This window comes from Anopheles cruzii, chromosome 2 (assembly GCF_943734635.1).
Source record: "Anopheles cruzii chromosome 2, idAnoCruzAS_RS32_06, whole genome shotgun sequence".
NCBI classification, from domain to species: domain Eukaryota; kingdom Metazoa; phylum Arthropoda; class Insecta; order Diptera; family Culicidae; genus Anopheles; species Anopheles cruzii.
The window spans coordinates 19,670,983-19,687,986 of NC_069144.1; the positions used below are offsets into that span (position 1 = coordinate 19,670,983).

Below are 17,004 nucleotides of genomic sequence, written 5' to 3' on the forward strand. Positions count from 1 at the left end.
CGAATTTTCGAGCCCTGCCCAATCCCATCGAAATTGAATTTCTGCTACTAAATTGTAACAAGCGTTTCCTGGCATTTCCAGCGTTTTTGATTCATTTCAAAACAGAAATATTTGCTCCAACTTTTATTTCAGAAATGTAATAAATGAAAAGAAGGTTACGTTATGCTCTTTTTCAAAGCTAAGTTACATAAAATGGTCGCGGTCAAATAAATCAACAAACAGTTTAACCTGTAGCCGCAGTGCATTTGCAGTTGAAATTTCTGTGGTCTGTTTGGTAGAGGATTCATTTGTACCTTGAAACGTTCCGATAGTATCTTAGTCATAGCGTCATCCTCAGATATTTTTACACCCACCATAGTTTGACAAACCTCGCTTAACGAATTCTTATAAATAATTGATAGACATTTATAATTTAAAGCATCAATCAATTATTAATTTTGTGTGTCAGACGCGTCTGGAAGTAACGCCAAGTGATCAACCAACCCACCGTTTGAGTAGATTGGAGCAACAAACATTACACACATACCACTCAAGCGATGCTCCCAGTTGCGCCATAGTTCCCTTTGAGCAAATTTCCTGCTGAGCTGAGTGACTCGTAAGGCATTTGCTTCTTAATCGTGTCTCAACTTGTCTCAAATGGGCCCCATTTTTGCAATCTTCATTTGAAACATTGCACCATTGCACTGCAATGCACATCCTACCCACAAAACATAACGGAAATCAATTGCCCAGTCAAATGCCTTCCTAACTAAATTAGCACTGCCACTTTGGTGCGCCACAATAAAAATGCTTCCGAAGTCCTTTTTCGCAACACGCAAGGTTACGCGAAGCGGCGTACGGCGTAGTTCATGCTCCAACACACTTCAACTCTGCCAAAGCGGACGCTGTTTACCATCCATCCCGCGGTACATTCCGAGTCAACAGCCCTTCGGCGCAACTGTCGCACACGTGCGAATGAATTGAGGAAATACCCAAACAAAAACCTACCGGTTAAGCACCCAGGACGACCAATAAATGGACCACTGGTCACCGGTGGAGGAAGTACAAATAAAGTGCGAGCGGACCCCACTCATCCGCACCGGAGATGGATTAAGAACCACTTGCGCGCTCCGGCGGCACTTGTGTGGCTGCGTCCGCTAAAGCGCGGCCTAAGTGCGTCGCTAGGTCGGTCGGTCAGCCGGCCGATCGTGACTGCGATCGTGCCCTTTGACTACGCCTTCCCTTTTGATGTCTCAGTTTCTGTGGTCAGCGCGAAGCGGGCGGCCAGACAAAACCTGTTTCAGAATGAGACGGCCAAATTCCAACCGGTGATCCTCACGCCGAGACGCTCCGCAACGGATGAACGTATGTGAACTTGTGGCAAAGGCAACAACAAAAAAACGGCGAACGTCATTGAGGACGCCATCGACAATCCGTGCGATCGGTTTCCGTTGCTTCAGGCTCCATACGTGGTAGGAGGTAGGTGCTCCATAATTAGGAAGCGACTGGATAGTGGCGAGCTAAATGTGATAATTATTCTGGGACTTCTGGACTGTGACTGTGCAGGACACCCATTCCCCAGCCGGCAAATGAATTGAATAAATCAAAACACACTACTTTGACCATGTACACCCCGGACTCGTGTGGCAACGCTTCACTGCCCGCCCGCTCGCTTATAACGGCCGAGCAGAGCACAGGTTCGCATGCATCAGTCAGTATTGACGGAAACCTAACCGCACAAACCAACATTCATTCTTACGGGCGTTGAATTTACAGCTCACGACAGGTGAAGGTGTCGGGCCCTATTTGTTTACTACCGCTGTTGCGGCGATGGTCGGCATAGTTCTCTCTCTCTCTTGTTCCGAGAGGGAAGATTGCACACGACAAACCCGGTGGTTTGGATCTGAGAGATCTCTCAGAAGTGAAGCACGTAAACCTAATACCTTGCCCAAGGATATCTTGCGCCTCTGCCGCCGATGCTTCTGCAACCTGACAGTTGTGGCAATGGCTTCCGAATCCCCGGTATCAACGGGTGTTTTCACCGGAAGCTTCCAGACGATAGTCAGACCCCCGAAGTTGGCGGTGGCGGTAGCTCATCAAACGAAAACCCATTATCAGGCTCAGTGCGCCACGGCACCGGGCTTGATGGAGAATAAATTCAAATCAGTTCGTTAGGCCCGGTGTTAGGACGGCACGAACGGAGGCTGGCAAGGACTGGGTGGATTGCCAACCACGAGCCGCGAGCTGGGTGAACCCAGACAACAAAGTCTGCGGGTTGTCCGAGCCGCGAACATTTCGCGGATCGCAACCACCGTTTGGGCCGAGAGCGGCCGGGAGCGTTTCGTAATTACACGGGAGTCACCATGTAGAGTCGAGTAGCGTCCGGTGCCGCGATTGACGATTGGCCCTGTTCAATATTCACTGAACGCGCGCGGCCGATACGAGCACGGTCATCTCCATTTACATCCATCGCCCGGACATGGCACGCGGATGGCCCCGCCCTGTCGTCGTGCCAAGGATGCCGGGCCGTGCGTGGAGCCCGAGCAACCCGAGAATGGAGATTTACGGACCTGACCGTGCAAAAGCCCCAGATCGAACCCTGAACCCTGATGGCCCTGGCGCGCAGCCTCCGGAACCAGAAGCCACACCGGAGCTATATGACATAAAGCGTGCCGCGCGGAACGGCGTCGATGCTGTTGAGTTTATAATTACAATACGAAGCGACGGTGACGTGGTTCAGCTCTCCGGAGCCAACAGCCAGCGCTTGTCGTGTGGCAATTAGTTACACTGCTTTAGTATTCATGTCATGACAACCCATTCCCAGCAGCCACCCCGATCCACCCACCGGCACCGGCACCGGGATGAATAAACAGAGCCGCTCCAAACGGATACCGTGAGCCGTGGCCGTGAGAATATCGGTGCGCATTATATAATGTGCTCCGGGAAGCGCTTCGGGAAGTGGTCGATTTTTAATGATAATAAGCGCGTTAGCTGTACTGAGGGCTTGTAAGGTGAGTCAGCTGTCAAGCTGTCGGATGACGGGGAGCAGCAGAAAACAAAACTATTAATCGGTTACTTTGCCGCGGGATGACAGCAGCGAACTCGGGCGGACTCGGGAGAGTGATGACCACTCCTGATGACAACGCGATGCCATAAAGGTGACAAGTTAGGCATCTGTTTTAAGAATTGATAGAGGCCCTTAGATGACCACTAAATCGACTCTATGACCAGGTGGTCCGATAAGGTGCGGCTCCGACTCCGACCTTCAGCGTGTATTATTATTGCCCGCCGGCAGATCACTCATTCCCCGTACAGCCGCCGGTTGGTTCTGGTCAGAAGTATTCGGTCAGAATCCGAACCGAGAAGTGATCAAACACGCTTTTGGCAGGTTTCTATTTTGGAGCCCCCGGAGTCCGGAGATGATGGATGGCTTACGGACGCTGTGCGGAGACGATCCGATCGCACCTCCCGATCGCGAGCTCACACCCGCTCGAGAACTGCGCAGAGATCTGCACGACTGAAGAATGGTACACAATGGAACGGGCAAAGCGAGCGAACCTAACACATGGGCTGAAAAGTCTCGGGCCTAAGAGGGAAAACGCGTTCTATTTTGTTCAAAATTAGCTTTATTCTTCAACGTTATCGCCTTCAAGAGCCACACAATCGTTCCAGCGGCGCTCTAACATTTTTCCAACTCTTTTGTAAACGATTTGCTTTTTGTCTCAAAATAGGGCTCAGTTTCAATGATAAGCTCTTCATTCGAGCGAAATTTCTTAAAGGTGAGCTTTTTTTATGTCTGCGAAAAGCCAGTAGTCGCTGAGAGCCAAATCTGACGAATACGACGGATGTTCAAGGTCATCGAAGTTCAAGGTCACCAAATTCAAAATTTGTCCTTCAAACGCTTCAATAACGCTCTATGATAGTCACTGTTAATGGTATTTCCCTTCACAAGGTAGTTAATGAAAATTATCATTCATTGTCACATATTGCCGCAACACCTTCGGTTTGTTACGTTTAAATATGTCCAAACACTGCTCAGAATCATTCACACGTTCTTGGCTTTCGTGAGTCTCTACGACCTCGTTTGAAGTCAGCAAACGAAAGTCTTAATAAATTTACTTAATAGTTAACTTAATCTAACTTAACAAGATTAGCTTAAGAAACATGTGGCATTTCCTTCACTTCAGGACAGCCTTATCCCGGGATAGCTTTGCTGACGTCTTGTTATGGTTTCTGATTGATCGGAGGCCTTTTAACACTTTTCAAACCATTGCTTCGCTTGAAGGGTATTTTATACCATCAAGAAGCAGTGCAACATTTAAACACGAAACAGGTAGAATATCATGAAGTCGCTAACCGCTTTCTTTGAAAAGATAGTACCAAAGAAGCGATCAATAAAAGACTAGATGCCATTTATGTGTTAGGCTCGGGACTTTTCAACCCATATGCTATAACGCAATTTAGCACCACAGCAAACACTTTTAGGGACCCGACTCGAACTGTGGACTCGCGATCAGATAATAACTTCGTGGTGGGGGGGATTTCCAAGTGTTCCCCACTCGCTAAATCTTTTTCTTCGAATTGCATTGGTCAATGTTGGCCATTCTATACCATATTCCGGGTAGAGAGTGCACCCACCTAATTCTTCCCCCCCATTGCTCCCTAAATAATGCACCCAAAAAAGCCAGCCTGCCAGCCGGCCGACGACACTCTTGAGCTAAATCACCTCTTAACCCATCTCGAGTGTCAAACGACTCGACTCAAATTCTTCATTCAGCGATTAAGCGCTGCGCGGGAAGGGGAACCGACCCGATCCCACCTCCTTCGGCCGTGCCGCGGTCAAGCGCGTCTGCCGCTCTCGCGTGTGTGTATATCTACACCTTGACATCCGGCACCGGGGCTCAGTCGTCGATCGGATGATCTTGCGGCAACACAACCAGTCAGTCGGCGTGTGACGAGAGTGCGTGACACGGGCATTGAAGAAGAAGAAGGTCTCACGTACCGGTTCGACCTCAGAGACAGTCGGTCTGGGTGAACGCTTGTTGTTGACCGGTGCACCGGAAGTGAAGTGGAAGTGACTCTACGCGGAACCGCACCCCGCACCAGGGGCACCAGGGCAATTGGTGCGTGAAGTAGATAAAACGCTCGACGCTCTCGAAGGTTAGTGTCGGCGGCGGGTCGTCCTCATAGAGTTATTATTATTATTTCTGTTGGTGAAAATCGGAGTGCGCCAGTGTGTCGGTCGGGGGAGGCGTGATCGCGCATCGAGCGGAACCTTGCGTAAGTCGAGATTAGCCGAGGCCGAGGTGAAAATTGTCTTCTAATCTCACGCATTCCGCCGTGCGGCCCTTTGCCGTCCCAAAGTGCGTTCGTACGTGTGTGTGAAGTGTTTGTCGGGCAAGAGCTCCTCTCCGTACTTGGCGGCCCCCTTGGCAGGGTTATTTACGATTGGTCGCCTGCGCTTCTTCAAAAAGTGCTAACCAACAACCGGGGCCATTGACGGTCACAACAACATCTTAGGGGGATAAGACAGGCCACTGTTTGTCGGTTCGGTTTCCGGCCCGCCGAGGTGACCTCGGCGCTTTTCACCAGCCAAAAGTTGCCAGAAAAAAGCCCTGAGAGGGCCAGTCAGTGGTGCGCATGTGGTGACGATTGACGTTTGTTTCTAGAAAGCCCCCGAGATGTAAATGGAAAACAAACAACGGGCGACGGGCACTCTAGAGTAATCGGCCTGGGCTGAGTCAGCCCGGTCCCCACGATCCCGGAGGTGGATCGGTTCCCACGATTAGCATGCACGGAGCTCGCGCGCGGAATTAAGTCGCCAGCTCCGGGGATCGAGTCGGTGTAATCGAAGTGTAAATTAATTGCTTGCGTAAATGAGTACCTATCTGGCCCGCGCCGGCTCCGGGGCGTGTCTCAGCACCGACGGCGGACTATTGATTACGAGCGCCCGGGATGAGGATCAATCAATTAGCCCAACCGGCACCATTTTGCGATTATCTGCTCGCCAAACCGCATCTGCCGCAACTTGCGATGATTGCGACAACACACGCGAATGTGGCCGCCTGTGAATCATGGACCCGACCGACCTGACATCACAGCGTCGTGACACGCGTTCGCTTCGGTGATTATTGTTGATGGCGCGCGGTCCAAGTGTTTTGGACGATTGACAGACGGCAGAACTTGAGCAAATAATTGCCCGCCGCGACACTCCTGGACTCCGGCGCAGGATGCATTGTGTGTTCCGTGACGTCGTCGCCATCCATAACTGGAGAGGCCCTTGACTTTGCAGTGATAATAATAAGGTGTTTGCGGGAAGATATGCCTATCGGGCACTATCTCCAGAAGTCCAGTCGATGCTGCGATGCTGACCCCAGGAGTTAATTTCATAATTAATTCCCATCTCGGACATCAATGATGTGTGTGTGTGTGTGTGTGTGTGCATGCTTGTGTGGGTGTCATAACAGCTGTACTTGTGTTATGATTTCATTTGCGCTCGCTTTGCCGCTGCAATGCTTGTCACACCAAATGGCAGCCCACTTTAGGGGTCTTGGAGCATGGTTCAACAATTGAGAGCTCAGCCAAAGCAAGCTAATTAAGTACGGTGTCAATTACATAATCCCCTCGATATCCATACGAAGCCGCTTATTTCGAATATCTCACTACTCAATCGTAATCGTAACTACTCAAAGTTATATTTATCCTAAGTGCCCCTAAGAGATGTCAAACCAACCGAATAATATGATGAATGGTTTGAGCACCAAAACTTGAAACTAACCGCAGAAATGGTTTGGCGAATTGTTGCTTCGTTGATAACTGATTTCTCAGAAATCTAACTCGAGATCGAGGGATCGTTTCGTAAGAATTCTTGAACGGTCTTCGAACGGTCTTTGGTGTTTCCAAATATTATTACTCCACGGCCGATAGCTTTTGAGGTATTTCTTAAACTTTAAACCCTTCCTTAAACTTTTTGACACTAATTTGAGTGTATCTGAGACGTGTCTCGCGAGACGTTGCCTTTATTGCCATTCTAAACTGTGTTTGTATTGCTATTGAATTATCACTTGGCCCGATGTTGGTCAGAAAAAGTTACGAAAAGAATGTCCCTGTTCTGCGTCGGATCACCCGAACCGGCTGCGGTTGTGTAGGTGACCGAATTAGAGCGCAAAATCGTGCACCAATTTATAAATACGGCCCAGTCCGTTTCGGATTACAAAAAAATCCCAATTTTGCGTTACAAAAAAGGCTACAATTCACACTGCACCATGGCGTGCCTCACACATTCGGGTGGGCGTCCGTTTGTTGGGTGTCACTTTTTATCGTTAGATCGAAAAAGGGGCTAAAAATAACACTTTTTAGTGACCACTGTTTGATAAAAACCTTCATCCAACGACCCGAGACCCACAGACGTCGAGAGAAACGGAACAAACATGGCGGCCCGCGGGCAGCCGCGTCATGTAGTTGCGATATCATTATTCTTTGGCCATAAAATATCGACCATCGACAATTAATTAAATTTTATGACGAAACCCCGAACACACCGGGCGTTCGCTGGGGCGGGTCGGGCGTCACATAAAGTGCCACCGGCCGCCCGGTTGTGTGCGTTCCGTGACGTTGCTAAATGATTTACCGGCCCGATAAATGACCCGGCCCGGCGGAGCGGGCGGCGGTGAATGCACCCGGCAGGCGAATGCAAATAATGGCACAAATTAAATTATTCAAATTTATTCAGTAAGTTGCACAACAGTTTATCATTTCGCCCGTTGGGGGCGCCTCTGCTGCCGTACCGAGTTTCGGGTTCTTTTTTGGACCCCAGCCCCCTGAGTTCCTTCTTCAAGGAACTCGCAACGACGGAACTCATTTGGGGGCTCCTCGATTTATATGAAGTCGTGAGTCGGTGGAGGCGCCTCATCATGCAGGGAACCGGGCGCCACACGGCACCCACGGGTTGACCCCATCAACGAGGCTCGAGTTCCGCCACACAACAATTGCAGCTCCCGTGCGGTAGTTGTGTGCGCGCAATTGGCTAGTGTTGAAATTAGCATAATTGGCCGATAAAAAATCGGCAACCATCCGGCGGGGTGGGGGAGAGCAACCTCTCTAGGGCTGCCGGTCAACCCAGCGGCCCCGGGGCGGGGCCTGGTTTCGGTTTTCCGGGCCGGCCGGCCAGACTGCGGAAGTAATAAAACAAAGTGAGTTACAACCGTGGAACTGCCGGAGATCCCCACACCGGAATGTGTAATTATATGCTACGTCCGAGTCCGCGGGATGCGCAGGACCTTAAATTAATTAATTTTTCAAGACTCTCCCGGTGTCCGGTGGGCAGCATAAAGTTTGCTTTGATGGCTTCCCAAGGGGAGCGTACATCAGCATCATGCTCAAGGTATGCCCGCCAGGCTACTCCTCCGGTCCGGTGAAACCTGTCGATCGTGGCCGTGGTCGGTCAGCCGGTCACTGGGACAAACATTTGTCGGATGGAAAACATTTGCTCTGCCTCTATTGCGGCGCGCTGGCCATCTTCAAATCGGTATCGCGCGTCAGCAGCTCGTGAGGCGCGATCGCGTAATTATTGCCAATTAAATTAACACCTTCGGATCGGGGACCATGTTTTCTGCCACTCCGGGTTTTATTTTCTCCTTTTTTTTCACTCTCCGTAGGTCCCCCATTTGATTCCCCCCAGAAGGCGAGGAGAGGCGGGTGGCGAGCGAAGTGATAATTGATGGTCGTCGACGGCGGCTCTCGATCTCGGCGTGTCCCAATCTCCCAGTCCACGATCGGTGCTCGCGTGAGGTGGCCAGACGTTCACAAGTGCTCCGAGACTGACTCCGCGGTGACTTCGGGAGGAGGGACCTCGGGACAGTGTTGTGCGGAGGGGGGGAGATCGTGAGTTTTGGGCCACAATTTATGACCGCACCCGCAGTAGTGAGTTCGGGCTAATTGAGTGAAATTGCCCACCCCGAAGAATGGCCTCCCAGAAGATGGTGTTGCTGACGTTCCTGCTGGTGGTGGTGGGTCTGGCGGGAAGTGGTGCCCAGCAGAGTATTGACGAGCTGCACCGGCCGCAACTGGATATCCTCAGTCCACCGACCCCGGCGACCCCGGCCGCGGCGGGAGAACGCCAGTTCCGGGTGATGTACGAGTGGAACGTGCTGGACTTTGCGTTCGCGGGCGAAGACGAACGGTCGTACGCGCTGTACAGTGGCCGGTACATCCCGAAGAACGTGCTGATCTCGGACTGTAAGCCACACACGAACCGGCTCTACCTGACCGTGCCGCGGATGCTGCCCGGTGTTCCGGCCACCCTGGGGTATGTGGTGCGACCGGAGAACAACGGGCGCACCGATCCGGAGATCGTCCCATACCCGTCGTGGGAGATGAACGAGCGGGGTAACTGCTCGGCCCTCCAGTTCGTCCAGGGGATCGCCATCGACAAGCAGGGCACCATGTGGGTGGTGGACTCGGGGCGCACCGAAACCCTGACCCGCGGTAAGTCCAATTCCAGCCCAGTCCGGGTCGGTGATCCCCCGTTTACTAATTGACTGTTTCGCCCTGACAGGAGCGGACCACGTGGTGTGCCCACCGAAGCTGCTACTGCTGGACCTGAAGCGCAACGGCACCGTCCTGTTGCGCTACCAGTTCCCGGAGTCGGTCGTACCGGCCGGCAACAACTATCTGAACAAGATCGTCGTCGATGACGCGTACGGAGGGTTCGCGTACATCACCGACAACAGTGGAGCCGACCCAGGCATCGTGGTGTTCTCGCGCCGCCTACTACGCTCATGGAAGGTCCGCGAGAACAACTCGATGCGGGCCGCCCGGAACGCGGTCCGGTTCGCTGTGAACGGGACAGAGTTGAACTTTTCGATCCACATCGACAGCATTGCCCTCGGACCGTACTACAATCCGAGCCTAGAGTCGGAAACGGAGAACCCACGGTCCGGGCTGGCCGGGAGCCAAAACTACGAGCGGAACGTGTACTACAGTCCACTCTCCAGCTACCACATCTACTCGCTGCCGGCGTCCTTGTTGCGCGACCCGGAGTTTAATGCGCGGGCGACGGCACGCGACATTCTCGAGGCCGTCACCGATTACGGGCGGAAGCAGTCGCAGACGGACGGAATGATCATGGACAACCAGGGAGTGCTGTACTACGGGCTGCTCGGGGAGCACGCGATCGCCCGGTGGGACACGTACCGGCCGTTCACGGAGAAAAACCAGCAGATCGTGGCCCGGGACGCCACCTACATCCAGTGGGTCGACAGTATGGGCTTCGACCACGAGGGTTACCTGTACGCGGTGGTCAACCGGCTCCACAACTTCGTCGCCGGCCGACTCAACCCGCTCGAGGTGAACTTCCGCATACTGCGCGCGAAGACGACCGGCCTTAGCTACGTCGAGACGCCGGACAATCCGTTCAACAGTGACACCCGGTACCTGTACGCGGACGGAGCCAGCTCCGGCGAACCGTTCGACAACGGGCTCCGGTTCCAGTACGAGGGTACGACGCCGGCATCGAGTCGGCTTGCCGCGGCCGGCGTTTTTGGTGCTCGATCCGGTGCCGGCTCCGTCCGGTCCGTGCTGCTCCTGCCGACGCTGCTCCTGCTCGGCGTCCTTGCGGTTTAAGGCCGACGGCTGACAGATCGATGACGTCACGGCACACATTTCATTCGGTTCCGCATCAGTATTGTACATAGTTTGAGGTTAAGTGTAAATACGCGCGACCCTCGCGATCGCGCCGCGTTCGATTTCATGTTGATTTTAATGTTTGGAACCTTGTGCGAGAGAAAAAGGGAGGGACAGAGAGAGCGCAGATTGAATAAAGTTGATTTATTTCTATCACACACGATGACGCCCATTGACGCGTGCTGCCCACGGGACGATATCAGGTCGCATCGCAAGGTCTCTTTCCGGCTCCGGTTGGATTCGTCCTGTCAACAATATTAATCACCCAATAGGGCTAATCTTTGAGGCTTTTATCGGGACGGCAAACACCGGCCCCGTGCAAGAGATGGCTTAAAGAGAATTCAAACAAATTCCGACACCGGCCCCGTGGTTTGTTTTCCTTTCTGACCCGGAGCGTGAAATCCGTAGCTCGTCTGCACACCATCTGTCTGTGCGAGCAGCCTTCGCAGCAGCGATTTGTGACCCCCTCAGGACGCTCGTTGTTACGTCCCGGTGCGCGCCCGTCAACCAGTCATTACCGACACTAAGCTACGCACGGAAGAAACGGCGTCCTTTCCGGGCCGGCGACGAAGCAAAATAAACGAAAATCATCACACTCGTAAGCGGCGCCGAGGAAAGCTGCATCACAAGCTGCAAAATTTATTTCCTTCCACCGGAGACGATGCCGACCGGTGAAGAATTAAATCGGCAGACGCCACTCCCGGCCGGGACGGGAAAAGCCTCGGCTTTGGAGCCTCGCGGGGGCCCTTATCCGACTTCCCTTTTCTGCCCAGCGTTTTAGCGGGTGAGTTTTACACGCCGTGAAGAAATTATTCAACCCAGTCTTTGGCACGAGCCCTTCCTCCCGGTGGGGTCGTTTCTGGGTACAATGTAAAATTCATGCAGACTTTGTAACGGCCCGCACCGGTGAAGGCGAAGACAACCGAGCATTCGTAATGGATGACTTTCGCAGTCCCGGTCACGTTTTTTTTCGGTGCGCTTCAGTTCGATGCATAATGCAGCGGAAGAAGTCGAGTTACCCGGGTTTGGTCCCAAAAGGCATCTAATTACGGGGCACGTCACGGCCCTGGACGAAGATGATACACTTATCACGAAATGTGTTCCCTACGCTAATTGGATGACATAAATAGTGAACGTCGTCGTTACGACTAGGGCACCAAATGCTTCAAAACCGGCGGCGGTGGAATCCGAATTACAGCATCAAGCTAGATTTTGTAACACTCCTGCTCCCCAGTGGGCTTTTGTGTGCCGTGTCTCAGATCTCATTGTTTCTGGCGATTCCATTGCGATTCCACGAAAACCCGACCACTTGAAAAAGTTTTCGTTGGAAGCCCCAAAAACCTCCGCAGAAATCCGTGGTCCCTTATCGTGGTCCACACGAAAGACACTGTTCGGGACACCGCGCTCGGTAAACAATGGAGCGCGGAAAGAAATAATCTCTCGGAAGCATAAGGTGTGTAACGTGGCGGGCTCTTGTGCCCCGTGCGCTCCGTATCACCCAGATGACTGATAACGACGTGTCTGTTCGCCCAATTTTAACCCATCCCAGGGCAAACACTTCCGGTCGGCACCGTTTACCAGGTGACAGCAGTTGCAAAAGTTCCGACCGACGGGCCTTTAGAAAGTTCCGTAAAAAGTGTCTCCGTCCTCCGTCGTGTAGTCGTGTCCAGCGGCAGATAAGACCCGGAAAGAAGAGGCCGGCTGGCCACGGCCACGGCTGGAAGGAGAAGACCTAAAAAATGACAGACAAAAAAGGAAGCCATCTTGTCGTCCGTATTTATTTTTGGGGGAACTCCCCCACCCAGGACTTTCGGTGGAGTCCGCCGCGATAAGGTCACCCGCGGTTCTGTGTCAACACCCGGTGAACTTTTTACACTTTTTACTTACACACTGTTGCTGCATTGGGGCAAGGACTTCCACCAAGATCTTCCGTACCAGATAGGCAAACGAAACGGAACCGAGAAAAGTGACAAGGGGCGCGCTAGAATCGTTGGCGCGCTCGTCGGCATAAAATATTAAGGGCTGCCGCAAGCCCAGGAACAGGAACGGCCCATGAATCGATTACAAAACGTGACGCTGGGCGACGAAACCTTCCGGTGCACTTGCGTTGCGTGACACTCACTCTAAATGGAGGATCCATAATTGATGACATTTTTGTACTTGTAACCGTGCCCGGCCCGGGATCAACGAACAGCGTAAGGCCTAGGATCTAGGATGAAAGTAATGAAGCACACTATTTACGATCTGTTACGGCCGACGCAAGCTCCATTTTGGGGCTGCCTCCCGAACAGTGCTGACCAGGCTAGGACCCGCCACCAGCTGCACCGGATCACGTCGGTTGGTACTACGCTAGCGTGTTCGGCCACTGCCTTCCGCTCGGACGCTCATAAATATCCAACGAGTAACGATTGTCATCAACGAAGATTGCGCGCTGCCCACAGTGTGTAACGGGGCACTTTTTTAGTTTCCCGTTTCGGCACCGTGGCCACCGTAGAGCACGAACTCGGTCCGCCATTGTGCCTTGAGCGTGCGGGCGTCCTTGATTCCCTTGGCGTACGTAGACAAATTTGCGGCCATAACATCAAACTCCGGTGCGGTGCTCTCGGACCGTGCGGTGGTCCGGTGTTCCGGTACCACAGCGGCTAGGAACAACATATTGCCTCACATTCACTTTCATCTTCCACCGTCATACGTCGAAGGTCTCTCCACATGCTGCTGTTCCGCGTGAGACGTGATTATTCGGCCGGCGTAGCTCCACTATGAGCCACGGAGTGCTCCCTAATCCTTTTTGCTCTGAATCTCAATCGCCGCACCGGGCCGCTGCTGGGGAGGCGAACTTCACACACCGGACCGGAAGCGAGCGGGTTTAAATCGGTCCATTCTTTTCCATTACGGGATGAGCATTTCGGGTTGTGTGTGTTTTTGGCGTGGCGTGTGGTTTATGAACTTATCACACCACAAACGAATCTCATCGCCAAAGTGGAAAGGATTGCTTTTTTGGTCAGCCACGACACGGACATAGCATAGCGGCACCAGATGGCATACAAATGGACGGTGGCGTGATCATAAAGTATGTCATCTGTAATCAAAAAGGAAGTTAGTTTCGGTCGCGTACTATGGGGGGCGGTTGAAAAGAAATCGGACACGCGGGCGGTGGTTTTAAATAGGAATACTCTAATCCATCATAATCCTTTCGATTACGTCCCAATTCCGTCGATTGTCCGTAATGTCAGCAACAATGAGCGTTGGTAAATAAACATAACGCCTAACGGCACGGTCCATTTAACCAAAATTCAATTTTCACTCGATCAAAGCGAATCTTTCGAAACCCATGAACGCAATGTTATCTCTTCGCAAAGACATCCGAGTGAGGCCTTCCCCGGGGAAAAAAGCCCTACGAATCGAAATGGTTACGACGAGCTTCCGTCCTTTCCCCGTTGGGCGTCGGAGGCGGAAAAGTTTTCCCGCTAACCGCCAGAGTGTCTGGCTGGTCGGTTGTGCCGTGCGCGCCGCCGGCTCGCATTCAATCCCTGATTGCGGTTAGTATTACAATTTGGCTCTCCTCTTTGGCATATCTTTATTCGCCACGGCCACCACGTGGCCGCTGATTGGTGGCTGCAATTCTTTGGCGAAGTTCGTTAGCTTTGAACTCCCGCTCCTCCTCGTGTCATTCTGGTTCTGGACTGTGTTGGCCGGCGCGCCTCACGACGACGATCCGGAAGCACGATATTTGCCGCACCACGACACCGGCGACCCAGAGTGGGCCGGCCATTACCCGAAAAACGACTTTTGCTTGTCTTTGCCGTTTATCGGACACAGTTTTATGGGCAAACTTTTCGCCGGAAGCGAATTCTAGCGAACGGACGCATCCAGGGGGGGATACCGGACGACACCTAACCGGAACGATCCGTGTGCGATGGTTTCTTGGTAAAACATCTTGCCGGGGCCAGTCGGCCAGTAAGGATAAAATTGAGCGTAAATTCTCGCTAGCTCACACAGCTTTCGTAACGAGTTGGACAGATTTGGTTCGTTAGAGAGGCTACCACACTCCCGGGGTGGATGGGTTTCCGGGAACGGCTCATATCGAGTACAGCGAACGGGAAATACTTCGAACCTGAAGCGGTACCAGGCGGGCACAAGATTACACAAGTGGTCAGCGCAACATACGGTCGAAGGAAGACACATTGAATGCAGTTTCCTTCCCAGAACTGCCACCGGTCACCGCATCTCGATCTCTGGAGGCAATGGAGGGAAAAATGGCCCAAGTAACCGGAGGCAAAGTTTTGCCTTCGCCGACCGACCGGACCGAGGGACGGACTAATTTCTCCGACGCTCGGTAGAGTGAGGTTTCTTAAGCATTTTCCTCGCCACAGCCAGTCAATTGCCAGCCCAGCTAACGGGCCCCACACACACACACACGTGACCACACTGGCCACATTTAATCTAGAGAGACGAACTGGCCGTACCCGGACGGCGTGCCGTGTTTAAGGACCGGCACCGTCTTCCCAACAGCTTCCGGATAATCTTACGATGCTGATACCGTTCACTTCCGTGCGGTTGGTGGACGTAATGTGGCGTAGCGAAAGTCAAAAGTTGTTGCGGTATCTTCTTGAAAGAGTTGATTTTATATTCAAATCCGGTGTAGGATGTAATCTCCCGTTCCGGGTGCGCTACGTTCCGGGGGACTGTGGGCAATCGGTAGCATCACGGTGCACCGGGAGAGCTTAACGACTATTAAAAAGGTATCATTTAGATTAGAAGCATCACTGTTACTCTATGGGCCACACTAGGCGCCAATGGCCGCTCCACCTATTTGGGGCGTGTTTCCTGCTCGTTCACGTACCGCACGTAGAGTGTCGGCGTCGGGTACGGTTCCGGCGGTTGCTCTGCTTCGTCCATGTACGAGCAGGCGATGGCCAGGGTGGTTCCGTCGTTGCTGAAGCACAGGCTAGAGATGGATGTGTCGTACAGATGGAACTGGCAGAGTCGCTTCTTGTTGAACCCGTCCCAGATGTTCACGTAGCCATCGGAACCACCGGTCGCGAAGGTGTTGTACGTGTTGTGGAAGCTGATCGCGTTCACCGGGTAGATGTGTTCCACATTGTTCACTTTGCCCCGGTGGCACTTGAAGGCGTACTTCTTCGCCTGCACCTCCGGGCTGACGTCGAAGAACTCGACCGCCACACGGCCCTCGATCGAGCCCATCACGTAGCCCTCCCTGTTCGGGAAGCAGCGCACCGAGCGGGTCTGGTACTTGAGCGAAGACTCGCGCCGCTCGGTGTAGTTGCCCATGTGGCGCAGGTCCCAGATCAACACCTTGCGCTCCGAGGTGGCCACCACCAGCTTCTCCTCGATGCAGCTCATCGCGTACACCTTGCCACCGCTCTGCTCGTACGACCCGACACACTCCCGCTCCCGGGCGTCCCACAGCTTCACCGTGCGGTCCCAGCTGCCGGTCAGGATGCCGTTCACCATCGACGAGTACTCCACGCACTTGACCGCTGCATCGTGCGAACCGAGGTTGCTCTCGATGTGTGTGTTCAGATCGTACAGCTTCACGCCATTGTCCAGTCCGCCGCTTACCGTTTTGACCGAGTCCTGCAAAAAGGTCCCGGGTTAGCTGGTCTGCACCAACGCTCCCGGAGCAACGCGACGTACCAGAAACGAGCAGTCCAAAACGGGCGAAGAGTGAAAGAACTTGTGGCGCAATGTGTTGCTGGTCACATCGTACAGCCGCACGCTGGTGTCCCACGACGAAACGAGCAGGAACTGGTTGCTGGATGGCGCAAACTTGGCGGCCGATATCACGTCCACCGGCGCGTTCGTAATTTGTACCTCGCCTTTCTGCGACATTCTCATGTTTACCTTTCGACGGTTACTGCGGACGCGCTCTTCAAATCGAAGCGATCGAACGGCTTGTTGGACAGCTGTCAAAACCTAGTACGTATCGTTCCGTGCAGAGGGCGCTCTAGTATCTGCGCCACCGGCTTTTGATGAACTTTATATTAATTTTGTATAAATAGCGACACAAACATTAAGCACAAATAATAAAGAAAAATTTGGCACAAAAGGATTGGTTGGTAGGTGGGGGGTGGTAGGTTTACAAGCCTCCTTTCGCACGAAAGTGTTGGAGTTGTACGTGTAAGTAGGTATGCCACTTTCATTCGCAAACCGATCTAAGGGTTTACTTTTGAAATTAGTCTAAAGTGATAGAATCTAAAGATTAAGCGATATTCGTTACCGCTACTGAATATGTGTTTCTTTCTCCAGAGATAAAATGGACAAAGAATTGACTTCTTTCCCTGCCATGGTTGTTGTTCAAAGTTAGAGCTCATTAACCGT

The 17,004-nt window shown here is 52.6% G+C and overlaps 3 protein-coding genes across 3 annotated transcripts in view; 1 reads left to right on the forward strand and 2 right to left on the reverse strand.

The window, feature by feature from the left end:
* LOC128278613 (hemicentin-2-like) overlaps positions 1-17,004 on the reverse strand; it is a 102,163-nt gene that overhangs the window by 72,320 nt on the left and 12,839 nt on the right. The window lies entirely within an intron of this gene.
* Positions 4,900-10,806, forward strand: LOC128267457 (protein yellow-like). Its single transcript, XM_053004289.1, has 3 exons — positions 4,900-5,139; positions 8,637-9,465; positions 9,536-10,806. Exons 2-3 carry the CDS (start codon positions 8,943-8,945, stop codon positions 10,600-10,602), a joined length of 1,590 nt encoding a protein of 529 aa, XP_052860249.1. The 5' UTR covers positions 4,900-5,139; positions 8,637-8,942; the 3' UTR covers positions 10,603-10,806.
* On the reverse strand, positions 15,411-16,515 carry LOC128267458 (mitotic checkpoint protein BUB3-like). Its single transcript, XM_053004290.1, has 2 exons — positions 16,321-16,515; positions 15,411-16,260 (listed from the first exon to the last, which is right to left on the reverse strand). The coding sequence occupies exons 1-2, from the start codon at positions 16,513-16,515 to the stop codon at positions 15,472-15,474; spliced, it is 984 nt and encodes a 327-aa protein (XP_052860250.1). The 3' UTR covers positions 15,411-15,471.

What these genes read in the sequence shown, in the direction of transcription:
- LOC128267458 (XM_053004290.1), bottom strand. Translation starts at nt 16,515, where the DNA reads ATGTCGCAGAAAGGCGAGGTACAAATTACGAACGCGCCGGTGGACGTG. An exon ending in TTTTGGACTGCTCGTTTCTG is followed by an intron (nt 16,261 to 16,320) that starts GTACGTCGCGTT and finishes ACCTTTTTGCAG; the next exon opens with GACTCGGTCAAAACGGTAAG.
- LOC128267457 (XM_053004289.1), top strand. Translation starts at nt 8,943, where the DNA reads ATGGCCTCCCAGAAGATGGTGTTGCTGACGTTCCTGCTGGTGGTGGTG. An exon ending in CACCGAAACCCTGACCCGCG is followed by an intron (nt 9,466 to 9,535) that starts GTAAGTCCAATT and finishes TCGCCCTGACAG; the next exon opens with GAGCGGACCACGTGGTGTGC.